Source organism: Arvicola amphibius, chromosome 11, assembly GCF_903992535.2.
Source record: "Arvicola amphibius chromosome 11, mArvAmp1.2, whole genome shotgun sequence".
Classification (NCBI taxonomy): domain Eukaryota; kingdom Metazoa; phylum Chordata; class Mammalia; order Rodentia; family Cricetidae; genus Arvicola; species Arvicola amphibius.
The window spans coordinates 117,997,692-118,018,586 of record NC_052057.2 but is presented as its reverse complement, the minus strand read 5'-3'; the positions used below and the strand labels follow the sequence as shown (position 1 = coordinate 118,018,586).

The window sequence follows — 20,895 nt, the reverse complement described above, 5'->3', positions numbered from 1 at the left end:
TGCTGCCAGGAAGACGGTTGGCTCATCCCCGGCACCCACTTTCCCTCATAAACCCTATTTTTCAGATCTCGACAGGATAAGTACCTTTCCTGGGTTCAGAAGATGTCTCGTGCTATTTCTGTTGATTTGCTATGCCTCAGGGACAGTAGAGCAACCCCATTTGGTGTCTAATTCTAGGCGTGAAGGATCTTCATGCAGACCATGCTGCGAGCCATATTGGAAAGGCACAGGGCATTGTCACATGCTTGAGAGCAACACCCTATCATGGTAGCCGGAGAAAGGTGTTCCTGCCCATGGATGTCTGTGTGCAGGTGATCCTCTGGGGACACCAGGAGGGGGGTGCTCTTTGTTTTGCTTGGTTTATCCCATTGCTGTTTGAAAGGGGGCACAGCACTTGCCCTGCGTACTGAGATAGGCAAGCATGAGGCGCTACAAGGAGGCCTGGATAACCGGCACCTCCTTGCCAGTGACAACTCCCTTAAGCAGTTGTAGTAGCCTCACCTGGGCCTGGGTGTTACTGTGTTATTGCTGGGAAGCTCAGGCTGAACTTGAACTGGTGAATCTTCATACAGCTGAGGATGATGCTGAATTTCCAGTTCTCCTTCTCCATGTCTCCAGTGCTGGAATTGTCGCTGTTGGCCACCTAGAGGCAGGTGGATCTCTGTGAATTTGAGGCCAGTCTGGTCTACAGAGTGAGTTCCAGGACAGCCAAAGCTACACACAGAGAAACCCTGTCTTGGAAAACAAAACAAAACAAAAAACAAAAAAGAAAAGAAAAAAATGTTTATCAGGCTGAAGAGATGGCTCAGCAGTTAGAAATGTTTACCAGAACTTTTGGGTTTTGAATGAGGTTCTTTATTGTCTGCCCTTTTGAACTTTTAAAAAAGATTTTTGGTAGTGTGTGTGTGTGTGTGCGCGCGTGTGCATGGATGCCTGTGAAGGCCAGAGAAAGTCTCAGATGCTATGGAGCAGGAAGTTCTGAGCCACCAGATGTGTGGATTCCAGCAGGTGCTCTTAACTGCCAAGCCATCTCTCCAGCCCTCTTTTTAATCTTTTTGTATTTTGTTAGGCTTCTCTCTCTCCATACATCATACACACTGTATTAGTTGGGGTTCGCCACAGAAACGGAACTAGTACAATGAGTATATATCCTAATGGGGGTTTATGACGCTGGCTTGCATCATGGCCACTGAGTAATTCAACAGTGACTGCCTACACAGTGGAGAAGCTGAGAACCTGACCAGTCCTCATGGCTGGACACTTCAGCAATCCCAGCTTGGCATTGAAGGTCTGGGGGTGGGGGGGTTCCTGGAGAGCTGCAGACCTTTAGAGAAGCTGAACTCCACTGTCAGTGAAGGATGGCAGCAGTGACAGCAGCATGGCAGATGCACTCACCAGCAAGGAGCAAAGGTGGCAGACAAAAGGAGTACTGCTTTTCAATCAGACATCTTTATGTCTGCTCACCTGGGAGGTCTTCCCCCTTAGTTAATCCTTCCAGAGACTCCCATCACAGACCCACCTACACACATGCCTCTTAGTAAATTATATAGCCAATCAAGTGGATAAGACCAACCATTGCACACTTATACACAGTTTAAAAATTAGCCATTATCCTATACATGCTGCCTATCTCTGCCTGTTTTCTTAAGCAATATTGATTTTAAGTGTGATTATAGATTCCTAAAATTGTATTTTCCTCACAGCATGGTGTTTCACAAGAGGACTTTCTACGGAGGAACCATGATAAAAATGTGAGGGATGTCATATATGACATTGCCAGCCAGGCACACTTGCACCTAAAGCATGTAAGTAGCTCCTTTGCCCGGCTGTTTAGGAAGTCATCACTACTAGACAGGGCTGTTTCTATGGCGTGTTATGTGCGGTGGTTTGAATAGGCTTTCTTTTGGGCCACCAACTAGCTCCAAAATCATGACATGGAGACTTCTTATTAGTTATGAACGCTCGGCCTGGCTTAGGCTTGTTTCTACCTAACTCTTAACCTGTATCTCTTTATCTACATTTTGCCTCTGGGCTTCTTACCTTTCTTTCTGTATGTCTTTTTCCTGCTTCTCCTCTCTGGTCAGTTGGCAGCTGCCTAGCTTCTGGCCCCAGCTGTATCTCTTTCTCATTTTCTTCTCTTTCGAGCCTGGATTTCTTCTCCTACTTATTCTCTCTGCCTGTCAGCACGGCCTGTCCCTCTCCTGCCTAGCATTTGGCCTTTCAGCTCTTTATCAACCAGCTGCCTTAGGCTGGCAAGGGAAACAAATTAACACAACTTTACATAATTAAAAAAACCAGCATAAATAACAGCAACACATCTTTACATAGGTAGCAAAGGCAGCAGAAACAAATGTAACACCTTCACAGTTAAATAATATTCTGCAGTATAAACAAATGTAACACACCGTCACAGTTAAATAATATTCTGTAGTATAAACAAATGTAGCCGGGCGGTGGTGGCCCACGCCTTTAATCCCAGCACTCGGGAGGCAGAGGCAGGCGGATCTCTGTGAGTTCGAGACCAGCCTGGTCTACAAGAGCTAGTTCCAGGACAGGCTCCAAAGCCGCAGAGAAACCCTGTCTCGAAAAACCAAAAAAAAAAAAAAAAAATATGTAGCTTGTAGTGAGGGGCTGCGGGCGGTTTCCCACCGCCCTGCTCTCGGCCACCAGCTAGCTGAAAACCCGAAATAACAACAAACAAATTGTATTCTTTTAAATACTGCCTGGCCCATTATTTTTAGCCTCTTACTCACATCCTGATTAATCCATATCTAATAATCTGTGTAGCACGACGAATGGTGTCTTACCGGGAAAGATTCAGCACGTCTGACCTGGCTTCTAGCTTCCTTGCATCTGGTTGTAGAGGCAGGGCAATTGTCTGAGCCATCTTTCTCACTTCCTTCTTCCTGTTCTATCTACTCCACCCACCTATGTTCTAACCTATTAGGCCAAGCAGTTCTTTATTAATTAACCAATGAAATCAACAGATTGATAGAAGACCCGCCTCCATCAGTAGCTCACCTTCACGCAGTTGGAGTAATATTCCACAAAATAAACAAATGTAACACACCTTTACAAAGTTAAAGTAATATTCCACAAAAAACAAATGTAACACACCTTTACAGAGTTAAAGTAATATTCCACAAAATAAACAAATGTAACACACCTTTACAGAGTTAAAGTAATATTCCACAAAATAAACAAATGTAACACACCTTTACAGAGTTAAAGTAATATCCCACAAAATAAACAAATGTAACACACCTTTACAAAGTTAAAGTAATATTCCACAAAAAACAAATGTAACACACCTTTACAGAGTTAAAGTAATATTCCACAAAATAAACAAATGTAACACACCTTTACAGAGTTAAAGTAATATCCCACAAAATAAACAAATATATCACACCTTCACACAGTTAAATATTCTGCAGAATAAACAAATATCACACACCTTCACACAGTTAAATATTTACAGTATAAACAAATATAAAACACCTTCTAAGTAATATTCTGCAGTAAAACAAATATAACACCTTCACACTGTTAAAGTAATATCTCCATTATAAACAAATATAACACACCTTCACACTGTTAAATATTCTGCAGCATAAACAAATAAAACATACCTTCACACAGTTAAAGTAATATTCTCCATTATAAAGAAATGTAACACACCTTCACAATTAAGTAATATTCTGCAGTATAACAAATATAACACACCTTCACACTGTTAAATATTCTGCAGAATAAACAAGTATAACACACCTTCACACAGTTAAAGTAATATTCTCCATTATAAACAAATATAACACATCTTTACACCATTATTCTGCAGAATAAACAAATATAACACACCTTCACACAGTTAGATTAGTATTCCACAAAATAAACAAATGTAACACACCTTTACAGAGTTAAAGTAATATTCCACAAAAAACAAATGTAACACACCTTTACAGAGTTAAAGTAATATTCCACAAAATAAACAAATGTAACACACCTTTACAGAGTTAAAGTAATATCCCACAAAATAAACAAATGTAACACACCTTTACAGAGTTAAAGTAATATTCCACAAAATAAACAAATGTAACACACCTTTACAGAGTTAAAGTAATATTCCACAAAATAAACAAATGTAACACACCTTTACAGAGTTAAAGTAATATTCCACAAAATAAATATGTCACACCTTCACACAGTTAAATATTCTGCAGAATAAACAAATATAACACACCTTCACACTGTTAAATATTCTCCAGAATAAAGAAATATAACACACCTTCACACAGTTAAATATTTACAGTATAAACAAATATAAAACACCTAAGTAATATTCTGCTGTAAAACAAATATAACACCTTCACACTGTTAAAGTAATATCTCCATTATAAACAAATATAACACACCTTCACACTGTTAAATATTCTGCAGCATAAACAAATAAAACATACCTTCACACAGGTAAAGTAATATTCTCCATTATAAAGAAATGTAACACACCTTCACAGTTAAGTAATATTCTGCAGTATAACAAATATAACACACCTTCACACAGTTAAATATTCCGCAGAATAAACAAGTATAACACACCTTCACACAGTTAAAGTAATATTCTCCATTATAAACAAATATAACACATCTTTACACCATTATTCTGCAGAATAAACAAATATAACACACCTTCACACAGTTAGATTAGTATTCCACAAAATAAACAAATGTAACACACCTTTACAGAGTTAAAGTAATATTCTGCAGGATAAACAAATATAACACACCTTTACTGATAAATATTTTGCACAATAAACAACTATAACACACCTTCACAGTTAAATATCTCCATTACAAACAAATATAAAACACTATCACACAGTTAAATATTCTTCACAATGAACAAATATAACACACCTTCACTCTGTTAAATATTCTGCAGCATAAACAAATATAACACACCTTCACACAGTTGAAGTAATATTCTCCATTATAAACAAATGGAACACACCTTTACACCATAAATATTCTGCAGAATAAACAAATATAACACACCTTCACACAGATTAGTATTCCACAAAATAAACAAATGTAACACACCTTTACAGAGTTAAAGTAATATTCTGCAGGATTAACAAATATAACACACCTTCACACTGTTAAAGAAATATCTCCATTATAAACAAATATAAAAAACCATCACACAAATAATATTCTGCAGTATAACAAATATAACACACCTTCACACAGAGTAATCCGAAAAATAAACACATGTAACGCACCTTTACAGAGTTAAAGTAATATTCTTCAGTATAAACAAATATAACACACCTTCACACAGTTAAATATTCTGCAGATAAACAAATATAACACAGCTTAAAAAAGTTAAATATTCTGCAGTATAAACAAATATAACATACCTTCACGCTGTTAAATATTCTGCAGAATAAACAAATATCACACACCTTCACACAGTTAAATATTTACAGTATAAACAAATATAAAACACCTTCTAAGTAATATTCTGCAGTAAAACAAATATAACACCTTCACACTGTTAAAGTAATATCTCCATTATAAACAAATATAACACACCTTCACACTGTTAAATATTCTGCAGCATAAACAAATAAAACATACCTTCACACAGTTAAAGTAATATTCTCCATTATAAAGAAATGTAACACACCTTCACAGTTAAGTAATATTCTGCAGTATAACAAATATAACACACCTTCACACAGTTAAATATTCCGCAGAATAAACAAGTATAACACCCCTTCACACAGTTAAAGTAATATTCTCCATTATAAACATATAACACATCTTTACACCATTATTCTGCAGAATAAACAAATATAACACACCTTACACAGTTAGATTAGTATTCCACAAAATAAACAAATGTAACACACCTTTACAGAGTTAAAGTAATATTCCACAAAAAACTAATGTAACACACCTTTACAGAGTTAAAGTAATATTCCACAAAATAAACAAATGTAACACACCTTTACAGAGTTAAAGTAATATCCCACAAAATAAACAAATGTAACACACCTTTTCAGAGTTAAAGTAATATCCCACAAAATAAACAAATGTAACACACCTTTACAGAGTTAAAGTAATATTCCACAAAATAAACAAATGTAACACACCTTTACAGAGTTAAAGTAATATTCTGCAGGATAAACAAATATAACACACCTTCACACTGTTAAATATTCTGCAGAATAAACAAATATAACACAGCTTAAAAAAGTTAAATATTCTGCAGTATAAACAAATATAACATACCTTCACGCTGTTAAATATTCTGCAGAATAAACAAATATCACACACCTTCACACAGTTAAATATCTCCATTATAAACAAATATAACACACCATCACACAGTTAAATCATATTCTGCAGTATGAACAAATATAACACACCTTCACACTGTTGAATATTCTGCAGTATGCACAAATATAACACAGCTTAACAAAGTTAAATATTCTGCAGGATAAACAACTATAACACACCTTTACTGATAAATAATATTCTGCAGAATAAACAAATATCACACACCTTCACACAGTTAAAAATCTCCATTATAAACAAATATAACACATCATCACAGTTAAATAATATTCTGAGGTATAAACGAATATAACACACCTTCACACTGTTGAATATTCTGCAGAATAAAGAAAAATAACACACCTTCACACAGTTAAATATTCTGCAGTATTAACAAATATAACACACCTTCCCTGATAAATAATATTCTGCAGTATAACAAATATAACACACCTTCACACAGAGTAAGTAGCAAAATAAACACATGTAACACACCTTTACAGAGTAAAAGTAATATTCTGCAGGATAAACAAATATGACACACCTTCACAGTTAATAATCTGAAGTATAAACAAATATAACACACCATCACACAGTTAAATATTCTGCAGTATAACAAATGTAACACACCTTCACACAGAGTAATCTGCAAAATAAACACATGTAATGCACCTTTAGAGAATTAAAGTAATATTCTGCAGGATAAACAAATATGACACACCTTCACAGTTAATAATCTGAAGTATAAACAAATATAACACACCATCACACAGTTAAATATTCTGCAGTATAACAAATATAACACACCTTCCCACAGTTAAATATTCTGCAGTATAAACAAATATAACACATCTCGCAATTAAATAATATTCTGCAGTATAAGCAAATGTAACACACCTTAACACAGTTAAATATTCTTCAGTATAAACAATATAACACACCTTCACACAGTTAAACGTTCTGCAATTTAAAGAAAACACACCTTCACACACTTAAAGTAATATTCTTCATTATAAACAAATATAACACATGTTTACACACTTAAATATTCTGCGGAATAAACAAATATAACACAGCTTCACACAGTTAGATTAATATTGCACAAAATAAACAAATGTAACACACCTTTACAGAGTTAAAGTAATATTCTGCAGAATAAACAAATATAACACATCTCGCAATTAAATAATATTCTGCAGTATAAGCAAATGTAACACACCTTAACACAGTTAAATATTCTTCAGTATAAACAATATAACACACCTTCACACAGTTAAACGTTCTGCAATTTAAAGAAAACACACCTTCACACACTTAAAGTAATATTCTTCATTATAAACAAATATAACACATGTTTACACACTTAAATATTCTGCGGAATAAACAAATATAACACAGCTTCACACAGTTAGATTAATATTGCACAAAATAAACAAATGTAACACACCTTTACAGAGTTAAAGTAATATTCTGCAGAATAAACAAATATAACACACCTTCACACAGTTAAATATCTCCATTATATACAAATATAACACCTATCTCAAGTTAATAATATTCTTCAGTATAAACAAATATAACACACCTTCACAGTTAATATTCTGCAGTATAAAGAAATATAACACACCTTCATACAGTTAAATATTCTGCTCTATAAAGAAATATAACACACCTTCACACTGACAAATATTCTGCCGAATAAAGAAATATAACACACCTTCACACAGTTAAATATTCTACAGTATAAACAAATATAACACACCTTCACAGTTAATATTCTGCAGTATAACAAATAAAACACATCTTCACACAGTTATAGTATTCTCCATTATAAACAAATGTAACCCACCTTTACACAGTTAAATATTCTTCAGGATAAACAAATATAACACACCTTTACTGTTAAATAATATTCTACAGTATAAAGAAAAATAACACACCTTCACACAGTTAAATATTCTGCAGTATTAACAAATATAACACACCTTCCCTGATAAATAATATTCTGCAGTATAACAAATATAACACACCTTCACACAGAGTAAGTAGCAAAATAAACACATATAACACACCTTTACAGAGTAAAAGTAATATTCTGCAGGATAAACAAATATAACACACCTTCACACAGTTAAATATTCTGCAGTATAACAAATATAACACACCTTCCCACAGAGTAATTCTCAAAATAAACACATGTAACACACCATTACAGATTTAAAGTAATATTCTGCAGTACAAACAAATATAACACACCTTCACACAGTTAAATAATCTGCAGAATAAAAAAATATAACACACCTTCACACTGTTAAATAAACTTCAGTATAAACAAATATAACACACCTTCACACTGTTAAACATTCTGCAGTATAAACAAAACACACCTTCACACAGGTAAAGTAATATTCTCCATTATAAACAAATATAACACATCTTTACATAGTTAAATATTCTGCAGCATAAACAAATATAACACACCTTCACAGTTAATAATCTGCAGTATAAACAAATATAATACACCTTCACACAGTTAAATATCCTGCAGTATTAACAAATATAACACACCTTCACTGATAAATAATATTCTGCAGTATAACAAATATAAAACACCTTCCCACAGTTAAATATTCAGCAGTATAAACAAATATAACACATCTCACAATTAAATAATATTCTGCAGTATAAACAAATGTAACACACCTTCACAGTTAACATTCTGCAGCATAAACAAATATAAAACACCTTCACATAGTTAGAGTAATATTCTGCAGTATAAACAAGTATAACACACCTTCACACAGTTAAATATTCTGCAGTATAAACAAATGTAACACACCTCCACTCAGTTAAGGTAATAAATTGTGGTATAAACAAATGTAACACACCTTTACACAGTTAAAGTAATATTCTCCATTATAAACAAATGGAACACACGTTTACACAGTTATATATTCTGCGGAATAAACAAACACACATTCACATAGTTAAATATTGCAGAATAAACAAATATAACACCTTCACACAGTTAAATATTCTGCAGTATAACAAATATAACACACCTTCACACAGAGTAATCTGCAAAATAAACACATGTAACGCACTTTTACAGAATTAAAGTAATATTCTGCAGGATAACCAAATATAACACACCTTCACACAGTTAAATATAATGCAGTATAACAAATATAACACACCTTCACACAGAGTTATCTGCAAAATAAACACATGTAACGCACTTTTACAGAATTAAAGTAATATTCTGCAGGATAAACAAATATAACACACCTTCACACTGTTAAACATTCTGCAGTATAAACAAAACACACCTTCACACAGATAAAGTAATATTCTCCATTATGAACAAATATAACACATCTTTACATAGTTAAATATTCTGCAGCATAAACAAATATAACACACCTTCAGTTAATAATCTGCAGTATAAACAAATATAACACACCATCACACAGTTAAATATTCTGCAGTATAAACAAATATAACACACCATCACACAGTTAAATATTCTGCAGTATAAACAAATACAACACATCTCACAATTAAATAATATTCTGCAGTATAAACAAATGTAACACACCTTCACACAGTTAAATATTCTTCAGTATAAACAAATATAACACACCTTCACATAGAGTAATATTCTGCAGTATAAACAAGTATAACACACCATCACACACTTAAATATTCTGCAGAATAAACAAATATAACACAGCTTCACAGTTAGATTAATATTGCACAAAATAAACAAATGTAACACACCTTTACAGAGTTAAAGTAATATTCTGCAAAATAAACAAATATAACACACCTTCACACAGTTAAATATCTCCATTGTAAACAAATATAACACCTATCACACAGTTAATAATATTCTTCAGCATAAACAAATATAACACACCTTCACAGTAAATATTCTGCAGAATAAAGAAATATAACACACCTTCACATAGTTAAATATTCTACAGTATAAACAAATATAAAACACCTTCACAGTCAATATTCTGCAGTATAACAAATAAAACACACCTTCACACAGGTAAAGTAATATTTTCCATTATAAACAAATATAACACATCATTACGGAGTTAAATATTCTCCAGTATAAACAAATATAACACACCTTCACACAGAGTAATATCCCGCAAAATAAAAACATGTAATACACCTTTACAGAGTTAAAGTAATATTCTGTAGGATAAACAAATATAAAATACCTTTACTGTTAAATATTCTGCAGAATAAAGAAATATAACACACCTTCCCACAGTTATTTTGCACTATAAACAAATATAACACACCTTCACACAGTTAAAGTAATATTCTCCATTATAAACAAATATAACACATCTTTACATAGTTAAATATTCTACAAAATAAACAAATAACACATTTTCACACATTTAAATAATATTCTGCAGTACAAACAAATATAACACATCTTCACACTGTTAAATATTCTGCAGTATAAACAAATATAACACACCTTCACACAGTTAAATAACTCCATTATAAACACATGTAACACACATTTACAGAGTTAAAGTAATATTCTAGAGTATAAACAAATAAAACACACCTCCATACAGTTATATATTCTGCAGCGTAAACAAATATAACACACCTTCACACAGTTAAATAACTCCATTATAGACACATGTAACACACATTTACAGAGTTAAAGTAATATTCTAGAGTATAAACAAATATAACACACCTCCACACAGTTAAATATTCTGCAGCGTAAACAAATATAACACACCTTCACACAGTTAAAGAAATATCTCTCCCAGCACTCGGGAGGCAGAGGCAGGCGGATCTCTGAGTTCGAGGCCAGCCTGGTCTACAAGAGCTAGTTCCAGGACAGGCTCTAGAAACTAAAGGGAAACCCTGTCTCGAAAAACAAAAGAAAAAAAAAAAAAAAACCAAAACAAAAAAACAAAATCTCCATTATAAAAAAATATAACACACCATCACACAGTTAAATATTCTGCAGTATAAACAAATATAATACACCTTCACATTGTTAAAGTAATATCTCTATATAAACAAAGATAACACACCATCAGACAAATAATATTCTGCATTATAAACAAATATAACACTTCTTCACAATTAAATAATATTCTTCAGTATAAACAAATATAACACATCTTCACAGTTAATATTCTGCAGTATAAACAAATATAACACACCTTCATACAGTTAAATATTCTGCTCTATAAACAAATATAACACACCTTCACAATGTTAAATATTCTGCAGAATAAAGAAATATAACACACCTCACACAGTTAAATATTCTACAGTATAAACAAATATAAAACACCTTCACAATTAATATTCTGCAGTATAACAAATAAAACACACCTTCACACAGTTATAGTATTCTCCATTATAAACAAATGTAACACACCTTTACACAGTTAAATATTCTGCAGGATAAACAAATATAACACACCTTCACACTGTTAGTCTGCGGAACAAATAAAACACACCGTCACATAGTTAAAGTAATATTCTCCATTATAAACAAACGGAACACACGTTTACACAGTTATATATTCTGCAGAATAAACCAATACAACACACCTTCACACTGTTAAATATTCTGCAGAATAAACAAATATAGCACACCTTCACACAGTTAAATATTCTGCCGTATAACAAATATAACACACCTTCACACAGAGTAATCTGCAAAATAAACACATGTAACGCACCTTTAGAGAATTAAAGTAATATTCTGCAGGATAAACAAATATAACACACCTTCACAGTTAACAATCTGAAGTATGAACAAATATAACACACCTTCACATAGTTAAATATCCTGCAGTATTAACAATATAACACACCTTCACTGATAAATAATATTCTGCAGTATAACAAATATAACACACCTTCCCACAGTTAAATATTCTAGTATAAACAAATATAACACATCTCGCAATTAAATAATCTGCAGTATAAACAAATGTAACACACCTTCACACAGTTAAATATTCTTCAGTGTAAACAAATATAACACACCTTCACATAGTAAAATATCTACATTATAAACATATATAACACACCATCACACTGTTAAATAATATTCCGCAGTATAAACAAATATAACACACCTTCACACAGAGTAATCTGCAAAATAAACACATGTAACGCACCTATACAGAGTAAAAGTAACATTCTGCAGGATAAACAAATATAACACACCTTCACACAGTTAAATATTCTGCGGAATAAACAAATATAACACACCTTCACAGAGTTAAAGTAATATTCTGCAGGATAAACAAATGTAACACACCTTCACACAGTTAAATATTCTTCAGTATAATCAAATATAACACACCTTCACACTGTTAAACGTTCTGCAATATAAAGAAAACACACCTTCACACACTTAAAGTAATATTCTCCATTATGAACAAATATAACACATGTTTACACACTTAAATATTCTGCAGAATTAACAAATATAACACAGCTTCACACAGTTAGATTAATATTGCACAAAATAAACAAATGTAACACACCTTTACAGAGTTAAAGTAATATTCTGCTGTATAAAGAAATATAACACACCTTCACAGAGTTAAATATCTCCATTATAAACAAATATAACACACTATCACACAGTTAAGTAATATTCTTCAGTATAAACAAATATAACACACCTTCAAACTGTTAAAGTAATATCTCTATTATAAACAAATATAACACACCATCACACAAATAATATTCTGCAGTATAACCAAATATAACACACCTTCACACAGAGTAATTCGCAAAATAAACACATGTAACACACCTTTACAGAGTAAAAGTAATATTCTACAGTATGAACAAATATAATACACCTTCACACTGTTAAATATTCTGCAGAAGAAACAAATATAACACACCTTCACTGATAAATAATATTCTGCAGTATAACAAATATAACACACCTCACACATAGTAATCCGCAAAATAAAAACATGTAACGCACCTTTACAGAGTTAAAGTAATATTCTACTGTATAACAAATATAACACACCTTCACAATGTTAAAGTAATATCTCCATTATAAACAAATGTAACACACCTTCACACTGTTAAATATTCTGCAGAATAAACAAATATAACACACCTTCACACAGTTAAATATTGCGCAAAATAAACAAATGTTACACACCTTTACAGAGTTAAAGTAATATTCTGCAGGATAAAGAAATATAATACACCTTTAATGTTAAATAATATTCTGCAGTATAAACAAATATTACACACCTTCACATAGTTAAATATCTCCATTATAAACACATGTAACACACATTTACAGAGTTAAAGTAATATTCTAGAGTATAAACAAATATAACACACCTCTACACAGTTAAATATTCTGCAGCGTGAACAAATAACACACCTTCACAGTTAATGAAATATCTCCATTATAAACAAATATAACACCTTCACACAGTTAAATATTCTGCAGTATAACAAATATAACACACCTTCACACAGAGTAATCTGCAAAATAAAAACATGTAACGCACCTTTACAGAATTAAAGTAATATTCTGCAGGATAAACAAATATAACACACCTTCACACAGTTAAATATTCTGCAGTATAACAAATATAACAAACCTTCACACAGAGTTATCTGCAAAATAAACACATGTAACACACCTTTACAGAATTAAAGTAATATTTTGCAGGATAAACAAATATAACACACCTTCACACAGTTAAATAATCTGCAGAATAAAAAAATATAACACACCTTCACACTGTTAAATATACTTCAGTATAAACAAATATAACACACCTTCACACTGTTAAACATTCTGCAGTATAAACAAAACACACCTTCACAAAGGTAAAGTAATATTTTCCATTATAAACAAATATAACACATGTTTTCACACTCAAATATTCTGCAGAATAAACAAATATAACACACCTTCACACAGTTAAATATCCTGCAGTATTAACAAATATAACACACCTTCACTGATAAATAATATTCTGCAGTATAACAAATATAACACACCTTCCCACAGTTAAATATTCTGCAGTATAAACAAATAGAACACATCCCACAATTAAATAATATTCTGCAGTATAAACAAATGTAACACACCTTCACACTGGTAAACACTCTGCAGTATTAACAAAACACACCTTCACACGGTTAAATATTCTCCATTATAAACAAATATAACACATCTTTACATAGTTAAATATTCTGCTGCATAAACAAATATAACACACCTTCACACAGTTAGAGTAATATTCCGCAAAATAAACAAATGTAACACACCTTTACAGAGTTAAAGTAATATTCTGCAGGATAAACAAATATAAAACACCTTTACTGTTAAATAATCTGCAGTATAAACAAATATAACACATCTTCTCAAATAATATTCTTCAGTATAAACAAATGTAACACACCTTCACAGTTAACATTCTGCAGCATAAACAAATATAACACACCTTCACATAGTTAGAGTAATATTCTGCAGTATAAACAAGTATAACACACCTTCACACAGTTAAATATTCTGCAGTATAAACAAATGTAACACACCTCCACTCAGTTAAGGTAATAAATTGTAGTATAAACAAATGTAACACACCTTTACACAGTTAAAGTAATATTCTCCATTATAAACAAATGTAACACACCTTCACATCTTTAAATGATCCACAACAAGGCATGGCCCATGGACCATGTGTTTGAAGGAATTACCCATAGCAAATGGTACTGTTGGAGGTGTGGGCTTGTGGGAGGAGGTGTGGCTTTGTTGGAAGAAGTGTGTCACTGTGGAGGCCGACTTGGAGGTCTGGCCAGTGGGACACAGACACCTGCTGCTGCCTGCAGATCTAGATGGGGAGCTCTCAGTTCCTTCTGCAGCACCTCGTCCTGCCGCCGTGACAGTAATGGACTAAACCTCTGATCTGTAAGTCAGCCCTAATGAAATGTTTTCCTTTGTAAGTGTTGCCCCGCCGTCATGGTGTCTCTTCAGAGCAATGGAAGCCCTAAGATGCTATGGGTTTTTACATATGGTAGCCTTTCTGTAGCATACTATGGACTCTGACCTTTGTAGTCTTTGTTCCAGTGTTCGTTGTGTTCCCAGGGTTTATCTCAGGGACTATTGGAAACTTTTCCTGCTCCAGAAACCCCCTCCCTGCCCTCAGCTGGTGGATGCACCCTTTTGTGAGTGAGAAGCCTGAGCTTTCTCACAGGGCCCCGCTCGTCCACAGAGTGTGTCTGCCGTCCATGCCTGCTCCTGCCTGTCTCCTCCCCTCCTGGAACCCGGCAGCAGCAGCGTTCTTGCTTTTCCCGTTGAGTGAGTGCTCTGCTCTCAGCTAGCTTGGGGGAGAACTCATCACCCTGGCCTGGCTGTCTCTCCTGCTCTGATGTCTTCTGGCCACGGGAGGAGTCTTCATGTTTCCCCACTGAACGGTTGCTCACTCTGGCCTTCACTCCTTTTTGACACTTTTCACCTCGGAATTTACTTCAGTTCCACTTGGCTCTGATGGCTCCTAACTGGTTCCTGAGTTCACCAGAATCCGCTTTAGTTCTTTAAGAGTTTGCTTCTTGGGAAGGGTTTGGTGGAGGAGGAGGGGATAAGAGAAAATAGTAGGGGAGTGTGTGTGTCTGTGAAATTGTGAAAGAATCTTTTGAAACAGTTCCATTAGATAGCCCTGGGTAGTTTAGAACTCACTGTGTAGACCAGGCTAGCCTCAAACTCATACTTAGATCTGTCTGTCTCTTCCAAGTTCTAGGCCTTTCTCCCTGGAGATTGGTAGAGTAACTGACACTGAGAATTGCATTTTTCCAAAGTATTTTATTCATTTGTTTGTTGTGGCTGGACATGGTGGCACATGCCTTTAATCTCAGAGGCAGGCAGAGCTTTGAGTTTTAGACTACTCTGGTCTACAGAGGGAGTTCTAGGATAGCCAGGGCTACACAGAGACCCTGTCTTCAAACAAAAACCAAACAGTAACAATTATTCATTTAGAAGATTGAAAAAAGTGTATTTGTTGTTTAGTGCTGGAGCTTGTTGCCGGGGTCTTGCGCATGCTAGCAAAGTTCCCGGCGAGCCAGCGTCCTTCTTCCAGGTGATTTTCATAGCTAGGACTGAAAGCTGCTGGCTTTACTGGCTGCATGCGATCCACTCCCAGAAACAGGTGTAGAGCGGTGGGTTGAAGAACCATTGAGGGCTTTGGAGGCCTCGAGACGTGCGAGAAGATGGAGGATGGTGGCACACGCTCGGCAGAAGCCTGACCGTGATCTAATTCTGTGTTCACTAACTGTGTCAGCTTCCGGGCAGACACGAGGATGTATTACTTCCTACCCAAAGTGTTGTTTAGATAAATGAGCTAACATACAGAGTTACAAGAAGCACCTGCCATGTAGTAAGTGCAATATGTTAGTTTATATCCCCATCAAGTAAAGCTGTGGCATTATTACTGCAGTAGAAAACCGGCAGAGGTTTTGTGTATTTGTTTCTGTCACCTTTGGGTTTTTGAGACAGGATTTTGCTGGGTAGGAGTTCCACTGTGGTCTACACTGGCCATGGACTTGTGATCTTTTCTTTGGCCTCCCGCATGTTGAGACTATAGGTGTGAGCTACCATGGCTGGATCTAGCAGTGCTTGAGACAAGAAAGACCGGGAGCTGGGGGGCTGGAGAGACAACTCAGTGGTTAAGAGATCAGATTGCGCTCACTAAGTTCAATTCCTGAGCACCCAAATCACAGGCGGCATACAGCCACCTGTAACTCCAGCTCGGGCCCGGGGAGACCTGATACTTCTGGCCACCATAGGCACCAACTCATCTCCCAGCTCCCAGTCTTTTCTCTTTCCTTAAAAACTATGTGTACATTTGAGTGTCTGTGTGCCTCTTCACATCTGGCCTGATCCTTATCCCGACTGGAGCGTCTCAGGAATGAAGAAGTGACAGTCTGAAGGCACAGTACAGACACTAGACCAGCTGGCCTGTGCTCACTCTGAGGGCAATTCCTAGTCACCTGGACACTCTGGTTAGTAAACCGGCAGCAGGAAGAAGGCTTAGCTAGTGTCAGTGGGAGGCTCTCTAGGAGAGCGGTCTCAGGCTGTAAACGTCAACATTCACACACAGACCAGGGCAAGGTTTTGCCATTTCTCTGAGCCTGACTCAGGAGGATTTGCCATTACCACAGGTCTGAGGTGGTTGTGGTAGTGGTGGTGGGATTGGGCATGGCTGTGCTTCCCACAGTTCCCCTTACTTCGGAGAAGGATACAGTTCTTTAGAGAGACGTGCATGTGTGTATGTGTATGTGTATGTATATACAGCCACACCCACAATGACACCAGATAACTATGACAGGATGGGGGAGAGCAAGTCACAGGCTGCACGGTGAGTTCCCACAGACCACACTAGTGCCAGTCAGAGATGCGACAGTGTGTGCTCGGTGCTGGTCTTCATTCTGGTTATAGTTCCATTAGAGGGAGCGACATTTAGGGAGATGGGCCGCTGGAGAGTGCAGGGTTGTGATTGGGAAGGCCAGAATTGCAGTCACCATGTGAGAGGTTACCGTCAAAGCTTTAGTCTAGGTGCTGTTGCTCACAGAGTGTGCCTCTAGATGAGGATGCGGACAGAGCCTGTGGCCACATCCATTCATCAGGTAGAAGGAAGCAGGGCAGAGGGGCAGAACAGGAGAACTGGGGACTGCGTCCCAGAGCAGAGAAGAAAGGAGGATCACACTCCCCATGCTGCAGAAAGGGTAGAGAATGGTGACAGCACAGAGAACTGGGTGATCTCGGAGCTGAGACCACGTGCGCAGTGCGGAAGTAGAGGGTGTAGGAGACGGTGCTGATAAGGACTTGGACACCAGGTCGGTCTGGCCAGTGCAGGATGACGGCATCGGCCTGAGTGACCGGGTCTTCAGGCTGAGCTGAGACAGGTTAGATGCAGACATTCGAATTCCAGGACGAGTAGCTGGCACTTGATCGAGGTGAAGTAATGATGAAGACATGAACTCCTCAGACACTAGGCAAGGAAGCCCGCTTGGGAGGGCCATCTGTGCTCGAGCTAACCAGGAGGCCAGGCTAGGGCCAGAGTCATTGTGAGATCTAAGGCGCTAGAATCCCCCAGCCGAACCCTGAAAGAAGAGGCTTTTATACAACAGCAGGAGATGAGTTGTTTCCTTGCTTTCATGAGAGGCCCTGGTCACGTCTTTAAACCGCTGCCGCTGCTTGGTGCTCACCCTCAGAGGAGACTGTTTCAGAAGCTTTCCAACCAACCTGTTTTCCTCCCTTCAAGGCGAGGTCCTTCCACAGAAACGTTCCTGCGGAGGCGTTTCCCGCCTTCCTTCAGACGGTGAGTGCTTCAGTGGGGGAGGCCGGAGAACCAGTGCACAGACTGGGACTAGTTCTCAGGTTTGGTTCAGTCCCTACGGAACTCCTTTTGGTTGCTTTCCTGCCTCCCGGTGGCTTGATTCGTCGTGACGGTCACACCTGAGCTCTGAGCTGTCATTAGCACAGGGTCTGCAGCCAGGCCACATTGTTTGCTCTGCACTGTCTCTGTCTAGCCAGGGCCTTACTTTCTTTAACCCCTCAGTTTACTCATCCTTAAAATGGGAATGATAGAAGAAACCATCTTGTGAGAGTGTCTCCCTGGTAGGATGTCTCTCTCCATGGTGACCTGAACATGTAGTAGTGCCTGCCCACAGGTCATTGCTGAGCTGGCTACATCGGATTAACCCAGAAAGCTTGTTAAAAGGTCCTGATGCAAGCCAGAGAGATGGCTCAGCTGTTGTAAATGTTTCTGGGGACATGGCTGTCTTTATTTTCTCTCTTTGTTGGGTCTAGGGTGATGGCTCAGTAGTCAAGAGCATGCTCTGCTCTTCTAGGAGACCGGAGTTCAGTTCCATGCCCAAGTCATGCAGCTCCTAACTGCCTGTAACTCCAGCTCCAGGGGCTTAGACACTGGTGTTCCTACACACAGATACACATAAATAATAAATCTTAAAAAACTTTAATTTGGTCAGCTATGGTGGTACAGAGCTGTGTTTGAATAAAAATGGCCCCCATAGGCCCATAGGTAGTGGCCCTTTTAGGAGGTGTGGCCTTGTTGGAGGAGATGTGTCTCTAGGGGGTGGGCTTTGATGTTTCAGAAGCTGTAGCCAGGCCAGTGTGTCAGGCCTTTGCTGCCTGAGGATCCAGATGTAGAACTCTCCGGCACCCTGTCTGCCTGTTGCCACCATGTCCTACCATGATGATAATGGACCAAACCTCTGAACTACTATTACCCAGTCTCAAATGTTTTCCTTTCTAGGACTTGCTGTGGCCATTGTGTGTCTTCACGGCACAAAACCCTAAGACAACAGCTTTAATCCCAGCACTCACAGGGCAGAGGCAGGAGGATCTCTGTGAGCTTACGGCCAGCCTGGTCTATATAATGAGTTCTCAGCTGGCTGGGGCTACATAAAGAGACCCTGTCTTGGGGAAAAGAAATGTTTTTCTTATGTGATTATCACCTCGGGAAACTAAAGTAGCTTTAGGCTTGGACTTTCCCCTTTTCTATGAAACAAGGTCTTACTGTGTGGCCCAGATTGGCGTGGTTTTCACCCTCCTGCCCCAGTTCCCTCAGTACTCTAGCTCTCTACCCCAGGTTGGCCTTGACTCCACCATTAGCACAGGCTGACCACACTCATGGCCATCCGCCTTCTCCAGTTTCCTGAGTGCTAGGATTGCGGGTGTGGCCACCACGCTAGCTGTCCTTTTTCTCTAGTTTGTTTGGGAAACTTGATCATCTCATCTAGTAACCACTGTTCTCTTTTTCCAGGTTACTCTAGAGGACTATTTAAAGAAAATCCAGCGAGTGGATTTTGATATATTCCATCCATCTTTACAGCAGAAGAATACATTACTTCCGTTATCTTTGTATATTCAATCATGGAGAAAAAGATATTAAAATAATTTCATGTTACTAATACTGGTTTACTTTTAGTTTATTGGTTTAAAAATGTGTGTTTTGGGATCTTGTTTAGAAAGGATAAGAGCTAACATATGTACACATGTACGTGTGTATATATGTGTGTGTGTGTGAGAGAGAGAAAGGAGAGAGAGAGAGAGAGAGAGAGAGAGAGAGAGAGAGAGAGAGAGAGAGAGAGAGAATGAGAGAACCTGGAGCCAACTGATTCTGCTAGAATGACTGGCCAGACAATTTCTTGAGATCCTCCAGTCTCTGTCTCCAAACTCTGGGGTTGCAGCGATATAAACAGAGTTTCTGTCCCACCTGGTCCTGCAGTCATTCAGTTCCAAACACACAGAGGGTTATAACAGTTATAAACTGTTTGGCCTATTAGATCAGGCTTATTATTAACTAACTCTTACAACTTAAATTAACCCATGATTCTTGTCTGTGTTTATCCACGTGACTTGGTACCTTTCCTCAGGCATTCTCATCTTGCTTCCTCTGTCTGACTGCTGACTCTGCCTTTCCTCTTCCCAGAATTCTTAGTCTGGTCACCCTGCCTATACTTCCCAATCAGCAT

At 36.8% G+C, this 20,895-nt stretch overlaps 1 protein-coding gene across 4 annotated transcripts in view; it reads left to right on the top strand.

Annotated features, from left to right (window-relative positions):
* The window catches only part of Ndufaf6 (NADH:ubiquinone oxidoreductase complex assembly factor 6), a 36,004-nt gene extending 15,673 nt beyond the window's left edge, over positions 1 to 20,331 (top strand). For 2 of the 4 annotated variants that reach the window (XM_038348229.1, XM_038348231.1), the window contains exons 6-9: positions 178 to 311; positions 1,704 to 1,805; positions 18,660 to 18,716; positions 20,184 to 20,331. In XM_038348229.1, the coding sequence (XP_038204157.1) occupies positions 178 to 311; positions 1,704 to 1,805; positions 18,660 to 18,716; positions 20,184 to 20,312 (422 nt within the window). In that variant the 3' untranslated portion in view covers positions 20,313 to 20,331. Of the gene's footprint in view, positions 1 to 177; positions 312 to 1,703; positions 1,806 to 18,559; positions 18,717 to 20,183 lie in introns of all 4 variants that reach the window. The other 2 variants (XM_038348228.1, XM_038348230.1) reach the window with 1 other exon arrangement.
* The last annotated feature ends 564 nt before the right edge of the window (positions 20,332 to 20,895 follow it).